The 8,847-nt window shown below is 39.9% G+C and overlaps 1 protein-coding gene across 3 annotated transcripts in view; it reads left to right on the top strand.

Moving 5' to 3' along the window:
* Positions 1-6,503, top strand: part of LOC127449592 (protein TMEPAI-like) — a 43,307-nt gene extending 36,804 nt beyond the window's left edge. For 2 of the 3 annotated variants that reach the window (XM_051713126.1, XM_051713128.1), the window contains exons 3-4: positions 715-768; positions 2,429-6,503. In XM_051713126.1, coding sequence (XP_051569086.1) covers positions 715-768; positions 2,429-2,953 — 579 coding nt within the window. In that variant the 3' untranslated portion in view covers positions 2,954-6,503. The remainder of the gene's footprint in view (positions 1-714; positions 769-2,428) is intronic. The other variant, XM_051713127.1, reaches the window with a different exon arrangement.
* The last annotated feature ends 2,344 nt before the right edge of the window (positions 6,504-8,847 follow it).

Consider the following 8,847-nt stretch of genomic DNA (forward strand, 5'->3'; position numbering starts at 1 on the left):
GACGACATCAAAGCACAACTCGCCACGCGCCCCACCGAGAGCGAGAACCACATTATAGCGACCACGAGGAGGTTACCCCATGTGACTCTACCCTCCCTAGCAACCGGGACCAATTTGGTTGCTTAGGAGACCTGGCTGGAGTCACTCAGCACGCCCTGGATTCAAACTCGCGACTCCAGGTGTGATAGTCAGCATCAATACTCGCTGAGATACCCAGGCCTCCCTTGTCTGATTTTCAAATACTTTTTTTCCTCAAAACAAAGTTTGTGGTTGCTCAGGAAAATGGTGGATACACTGGTCTTCAAAAGTCTGAGACCATATTGAAAATTGGCATTGTTTTTTTAATAGTCAGACCTGGAAATAAAGAAAGTTTTAGAAGTTTGGAAAATTTAAAAGGATTAAAAGTGATGTAAAATGACCCAGAAATATTTCAGATTCTGCACTATTTCTTGGCGAATAATCAAATATAAGTAAATTAGTGTCAAAACAGACACCTACCAAATAAAAAAAAATTAAAAAAAAACATTCAAACTTATTACTGAAATTATGCTAACAATACCATTTAAAATGTAGAAATTCAATATGATTCAATAACAAAAAAATAAAATATATAACATTAGAAAAGAATTCAAAATGAAAGCATTTTTAGTTTTACTAACCCAAAATAAAAGTAATTAAACTATAAATGTGTCTTTTTGTATTCCTTAAACCCAGGAGGGCAGTTTGTGGTCATCAGATGGTCCAGGATCTTCTAGTGCCATGACTGAAGTAAGCTTAATGTCTTTGACACAATCTGTGAGACTTTTACAGTGTTCAGTGCATTCAGAAAGTATTCAGACTCCTTCATTTTTTTTCACATTTTGTTATGTTGCAGCTTTATACTAAAATGCTTGAATTTTTTTCACATCAGTCTACACTCCATACCCCATAATGACAAAGCAAAAACCAGATTTTTGATAACTTTGCAAATTTATTAAAAAGAAAAAACTGAAATATCACATTGACATAAGTATTCAGACCCTTTGCAATGACACTTGAACTTGAGCTCAGGTGCATCCCATTTTTCTGGATCATCTTTGAGATGTTTCTACACTTTCATTGGAGTCCACCTGCGGCAAATTCCATTGATTGGACATGATTTGGAAAGGCACACACCTGTCTATATAAGGTCTTACAGCTGAAAATGCATATCGGAGCAAAAACCAAGCCGTGAGGTCAAAGGAATTGCTCCGAGACAGGATTGTATCGAGGCACAGATCTGGGGAAGGCTACAAAAACATTTAGGCTCCATTGAAGTTTCCCAAGAGCACAGTGGCCTCCATAATTCTTAAATGGAAGAAGTTTGGAACAACCAGGACTCTTCCTAGAGCTGGCCGCCTGGCCAAACTGAGCAATCGGGGGAGAAAAGCCTTGGTAAGAGAGGTGACCAAGAACCCGATGGTCACTCTGGTTGAGCTCCAGAGATCATGTGTGGAGATGAGAGAAACTTGCAGAAGGACAACCATCACTGCAACACTCTAGCGATCTGGGCTTTATGGCAGAGTGGCCAGACAGAAGCCTCTCCTCAGTGCAAGACACATAAAAAGCACCTAAAGGACTCTCAGACTCTGAGAAACAAGATTCTCTGGTCTGATGAAACACAGATTGAACTGTTTGGCCTCAATTCCAAGCGTCATATCTGGAGGAAACCAGGCACCGCTCATCACCTGTGCAATACAATCCCAACGGTGAAGCATGGTGGTGGTAGCATCATGCTGAGGGGGTGTTTTTCAGCAGCAGGGACTAGGGGACTGGTCAGGGTTGAAGGAAAGCTGACTGCAGCAAAATACAGAGATATCCTTAATGAAAACGTGGTCCAAAGCGCTCAGGATCTCAGACCGGGTTGAAGGTTCACCTTCCAACAGGACTAAGCACACAGCCAAGACAACACAAGAGTGGCTTAGGGACAACTCAAGCCCGGACTTGAACCCAATCGAACATTTCTGGAGAGATCTGAAAATGACTGTCCACCGACGGTCCCCATCCAACCTGACAGAGCTTGAGAGGATCTGCAGAGAAGAATGGCAGAAAATCCCCAAATCCAGGTGTGCAAAGCTTGTCGCATCATACCCAAAAAGACTTGAGGCTGTAATCGATGCCAAAGGTGCTTCAACTAAGTACTGAGTTAAGAGTATGAATACTGTCAATGTGATATTAAAGAGAAAAAACTGAAATCAATTATTAAGTATCAAAAATCTGGTTTTTGCTTTGTCATTATGAGGTATGGAATGTAGATTGATGTAAAAAAAAAAAGAAATTTTTTTAAAGCATTTTAGTATAAGGCTGCAACATAACAAAATGTGAAAAAAATTAAGGGGTCTGAATACTTTCTGAATGCACTGTATATTCATTAGAGTTGTGTCTCACTCTCCTGTCTGTCTCTCTTCAGCAGGTGTATACTCCTCGACCGCCGGACCGCATGCCGTCTTACATACAGCGTGAGCGTCTGTCTCGCTTCCAGCCCACGTACCCGTACCTGCCGCACGCCATCATCAACCTGCCCCCAACCATCTCGCTGTCAGACGGAGAGGAGCCACCACCCTATCAGGGTCCCTGCACGCTTCAGCTGAGAGATCCGGAGCAACAGCTCGAGCTGAACCGAGAGTCAGTGCGAGCCCCTCCAAACCGCACCGTCTTTGACAGTCCGCTCATCGACGCATCACTGTGCTCGCCCAGTGCCAACGCAGGCATCAGCATCGGGCGGCTAGAGTGTGCTCCGCCCACGTATAGTGAAGTTATAGGGCACTACTACCACCCCACGTCATTACCACGACACACGCAGACTCAATCCGGTGCGGTTGTGCCGCCAACGGTGCTGGTACAGGGCGTGCTGCAGCCGACACCTCAGCAACTCACCCGCACAGACAGCAGGAACGCCCGCAACAAAGAGAAACACAAAGCACAGCAGGTCTGACGGCCTTCGGTGTGTTGACGTGTGCTATGACGGACGAAAACGTGTTAATATGTGCACTGGCATGAACGATCGCTGGCATGAGGGCTAGTTAGTGTCTTGGCACAGTAGTATCCGCAGCCGTGCTTCCTTTAAACTCTTGGGTAAGTGGCGGAAAGCACGCTTGGAGAAAAATCACGTGCTTGGGCACAACAGTCCCACAAAAGGACTGGCGGTTCTATCTCTCTTCCTGTTTTTGTTTTGTTTTTCACTCACAAGCTCTCTGAAGAAACACAGAGGTGATAAACTTTCTTTAAATATTTACATGTTGTGTGTCGTCGCTGCTCTTAGCTCTCTCTATATACTGACAAGCTCCCACAAAACTGACCATGAAGAGTTTGGAATACTGGAAGTCTGCGGTCTTCCTTTTAGAAGTGACTTTTTGTATCCCAGGGTTCTGGTTTCGTACCATTTTTGGTTGGTGTGCCGGTTGTCCACTCAGTGATTCTGACTCACGTCTTCGCTCAGTTGTTTATCATTTACCACAGTAGTCAGTCGCGAAGTTTCAAAGTGGTTTGTGTAAAAGGTGCCAATGTGTTTTTACATCCAGCGTTGTGCAACACTTGCATTGTTTTGCTTGATCGGTTTGCACTATGTTGAACACATTAGACTTTGAGACAAAAATTAATTGATTATGTATTGGCAGAAAAGGCTACACAACAAAGAGTTGATTCATTTGTGTATGATGTAAGAGAGAGTAGTTGCTCATTTGTAGGGGTGCCAACTTGACATGCATTTCAGATTGTGCGTGTACCGTACGCAGGTATATGCATTAATGTATGCGTGTGTGTGTGTGTGTGTGTATATATACATACATGTATATGGAACGCTAAAAAAACAAACGTAAAAAGCACGATTTTAGAGTTATTTATATTAATGTCTAAAATTGCACTATTTTTTATATAACAATATGACAAGCGGAGGCTTGTGAACAGTCCACACATAGCATGAGTGTTGGAAAGTGATTCTTGAATGGACTGAACTTCGTGTGAATGAGTTCAGCACTTGTTAGCCCTTAACTCCACAGCTGACCTATCAGATGCCTTTGCTTCACAGCTCGACTGAACGAATCGAAAATCAACGGAGAGTTCTAGAGATTGTGTAGTCGTCTCAAGCCTTAGAACTAGTTAAACTAGAGTAGTTTAAGAGCCCTTGAATTCCTCATGTGTATTTGCCTTAATTTCTATTATAGATTCTAGAAATCTGTGTAATCTAAATTCACAATCATTGATGTTTAGGACTCAGGATTTCTTCTGTTGTGCTGTGGCGCACCGGCTCACTTCCTGTCCAGCTGTGCGGCGTCTCTTTATAGCACTTTACAGACTGAAGGAGGGAAAACAATCTACACCTGCAGCCGCTCGTTTCCTTGAGAGGAAAACAAAACTAACGGAAATGAATATGCAACTGCTCCCTCATCGGTCGAGCTCGCAGAACTACAAGTCACGGGGTGTTCGGACAGCCGAGTCGCTGAATCAATTAATCACAAATTGAACACAATCTCATTCAGTAGTGACTCACGGTCGGCTCTCAGTGAACGTCTGTGACTCATTTAAATCTGCCGTGTTCTGATCGCTGAGGGAATATCGGGTTCGATTTTTCTGTGTTGGTTTTTACTCTTGGGAAACGGCGCTGACAGGAATTCTGGAGAGAGAAACACAATGAGGCTTTACAGTTACCAAACCCTTCAGTATTAAGCCACATCCACACTAATGCATTTTTCACTACGTTTACGCCTCTCATCCACAAAAGAACGGCGTTTTCCTTCAGCAGAGCATTTCGAAAATGATCTAAGTTACACACACCATTGGAAAACAATGACGTTGGGAAACTGAAATTGGAATATTCAAAAGGAAACAGATTAGTGTGGACGTGGCCTTAGAATAACAGATGTACTCCAAAGTGTATTTTTAATAGATTTTTGGATTGATTCATGTTGCATTTTAATGATATGTACAGGATTATTACTGAACACTAAGACAAATGGATAGTACATCAAAAATGAAAATTCTGTCATTATTTACTCACTCTCATGTCGTTCCAAAATGACCAGTACACCCTTTAAAATTTCTCCTCCTGTGTTCCACAGACGAGAGAAAGTCATGTGTGTTTGGAACAACATGAGTGTAAATGATTACAGATTTATACAAAGGGTTAACTAGTTAGCTGTGCCCATTGGTTAACTAACTCTCTCCTGTCGGGCATGAGGTCTTTCCTTTACAGAGATGCCCCAATTTGTACCCGCTGAAGTGCCAGTGTTGCCTGATCCCTCATTTACATGACCTGGCACCAGTCAGCCAATCAGGTGGTCGTTGACAGGAAGTGATATTGTATGGATGATGAGGATAATAAGTTAGTTTAGTGGAGAGAGTTGCAATATACCGACTATTTGCCTTTTGATAATGTAGTTGTTTAGCTAAGATGAAAAATGTACTAGTTGTTGTTATTTGTTCTTGTTGCTTTTTCTCTTAAAGGTCAAATAATTTTATTTCTTTAAACAAATGCCAGATTTATTATGATTTATGCATCCAGATAATGTTTAATAAGCCCCTTTGCTTTAGTTTCCTTCAGACTGCTCATTAGTTAGTTAAAGTGAGTGTTAACCTGAGAACCCGTAATCATCGAGATGTCACTCTCGTGTGACGTGTGCCTTTGAGTAGCCAGTAAAAACTCATGTGTGCTGTTTTTAGTGCGATTACTCTCCATTCTGTTGCCTTCTCATGTCAGACTCTCCCTAAAAACATTGGAATCTGTTCTTGAAAAGACGTGTTGATTGCAGTTTTGATTTTGTCACGTTTTAAGCACAATATGTAACCAAACATTGGGGCTGTTTAAAAAGATCTTGCGATCACATCATCTTAATGTTGCTTTAAGTTTGTGTTTCACAGATCGGATGAACAATGAGTCACTGAACCAGACGCTTTTAAAAGCTCCACTTGAAACACAAGTTTCTGGATGACTAATTCAGACATTTCCTGGGTTCTTAATCAGATAACTGAAGGCTTTCCATGTAAAAGAGGCATTTCCAAAGAAGGACTTTTCTCGACAACCCTTTTACACGGTTGAAAGGGGTCAAATGACTTGATCATAGCTCTTATATTATCTCTTATGCTTGCATATTGTTTTGAGGATTCAGTTGAACATTTGAACATTTCTCTGTGGTTGCAATATGAACATATTTATATTCAGAACTGAACAGTACTTTAGAGGTTTGTGAAGCATCTGCAGTGATCTCTTTTTCCCTGGATAATTAGAGTTTCTGTCCATCTCTTGAGATATTTGCATGTTTCCAGCTGAAATGCATTGCAGTAAATGCGTATAATAAATGCCTGTTAGTGTCAACAATGACCGCTTACATGTAACTGTTTTGTTTACTTTTATTTATATCAGATCCTGAAAAGTGTTACTGGATTTTTATCTTTGTTGCTGTGTGAGCAGGGGACAGTGTCTATAACACCATGTTACACAATCTGATACATTTCAATTAACTGCCAATTAAACATTTTACAAAAGAATAGTTTTGGGCTCTGTTTGTTTGTTTGTTTGTTTCACTGTTTTATGACTTCTTTGCATTCACAGTCATCACAACACTTGTGTTATATGAGATCTGCTGTATATAGCAGAGACCGGGGCTAGTTGTCACACTTTTCAGGGTAGGTTTATTGTTGAGTCAAGTTCTGTTTAGAGAAAAAGTCTTGAGTACAAAAAACTAGAAATATTAATACAGTTCATTGAACACATGTTGACCTTTTTTTTAGTTGAACTAGATGGGGTATGTTGTCACAGTAAACCCCACCACCACTGAAATAAACAACCTGGTCTCATAGAATGAATGTTACTATAACTACATTTTTGCAAACTGATTTTTACATGCTGCATTCTACGTTTCGCTGCAGTTTCCTGCTGAAATGAACACTTGAGGTGCTACAACAACTGTGCGATTTATTCACTTTCACACAAATCACGAGTACAACGGCTGATTATGACTTTAGACAAACGTATTTTTCACTCTTATTACTCCCCTCCTGCTATGTTATGATATCAAAACACTCACTTTAATGCATTATTTGAAAACAAAACATTTGAACACTTGTATTACAGACTCACCTACATATATACACTTACTCCTGAACTGATAGTGTTGCACTTTGGACTCAACAACAGCTCTTCAAGTCCAGACTAAAACACACACAAGTGAAAGTGACGTAGAAGTGAAGCGGAATGACACTCTTGCTTCAGTAAACGTGTTTTTATTTTATTTTTCTTCATTTCTAATTTGCATTTTAAAACCATCGGTTAGGTGATGGTTTAGGGGAAGGATGTCTGTTTTGTTTAACTCTTATTTATCTTTTCAGACACTTGGTTAAATTAGCAATGTTCACGTAAATTTCATGAGACCAGGCTGGAAACAAAATCTGTTGTGTTTTTATCCACACCTTACAAAATAAAAATAAATAAATTATGATGCACAAAACGATACTGATGAAACAACAATAAAAAAAAAATATGAAAAATGTAACAAACAAATTAATGAAAATATTGTATAGGCCAACAAATATTGTTAATGATGATTTGTGACATTTTGTTTTGATTAAAAGAACATTTTCTGTTTTTATGATCAAACAGGAGTACACTTTCAGACATTTCTACATTTGTCCCATTATTAAATATATATATATAAATATATATATTGTTTACTTTTCCTTTATAAAATGGGGTCATTTTTTTAATATTGCACAGTTTTAAAGGCAATTGTGTCCTAGAGTAATCAGATCAAAATATACCAAAACATCATTCATTTTTTATTTAGTAACAAGACAACGCCAGAACAAAGTCATTCATTTTGACAGAATATGTTCAAAGTCTGAATTCTTTTGCAAAACACTGTGCTTAAAATTACTTTTTTATTCTGTTGTTTTGTAAAAACATGCTTGGACATACAGTGCTGTGAAAAAGTATTTGCCCCCTTCCTGATTTCTTCTATTTTTGTGTATTTTTCATAGTAAATTGTTTTAGATCTTCAAACGAGATATTACAGAAAACAAAGGCAACCTGAGTAAACACAAAATACAGTTTTCAAATATATATATTTTATTGAAGCAAAAAAGTTATCCAACACCTATATCACCCATGTGAAAAACTAACTGCCCCCTTAAATTTAATAGTTGGTTGTGCTGCCTTTAGCAGCAACAAATGCTTCCGATAACTGGAGATCAGTCTTTCACAACACTGTGTGGGAATTCTGGCCCACTCTTCTTTGCAGAACTGCTTTAGTTCAGACACATTGGAGAGTTTTCGAGCATGAACTGCCCGTTTAAGGTCCTGCCACAGCATCTCAATCGGGTTCAAGTCAGGACTTTGACTAGGCCACTCCAAAACTTTAATTTCGCTTCTTTTGAGCCATTCAGAGACGGATTTACTCCTGTGTGCTGGATCATTGTCTTGCTGAATAATCCAGTTGCGCTTGAGCTTCAACACACGGACTGATGACCGGACGTTCTCCTTTAGGATTTTCTGGTCGAGAGCAGAATTCATGTTTCCATCAATTATTGCAAGTCGGCCTGAAGCAGCAAAGCATCCTCACACCATCACACTACCACCACCATGCTTGACCGTAGGTATGATGTTCTTTTTGTGGAATTCTGTGTTTGATTTACGGCAGATGTAACGGGACCCCTGTCTTCCAAACAGTTCCACTTTCGACTCATCAGTCCACAGAACATTCTCCCAAAAGCTTTGAGGATCATCAAGTTATGTTTTGGCAAAATTCAGACGTGCCTTAATGTTCTTCTGGGTTAGCAGTGGTTTCCGCCTCGCCACTCTTCCATGGATGGCATTTTTGGCCAGTGTCTTTCTGATAG

This window comes from Myxocyprinus asiaticus, chromosome 12, assembly GCF_019703515.2.
Source record: "Myxocyprinus asiaticus isolate MX2 ecotype Aquarium Trade chromosome 12, UBuf_Myxa_2, whole genome shotgun sequence".
Taxonomy (NCBI): domain Eukaryota; kingdom Metazoa; phylum Chordata; class Actinopteri; order Cypriniformes; family Catostomidae; genus Myxocyprinus; species Myxocyprinus asiaticus.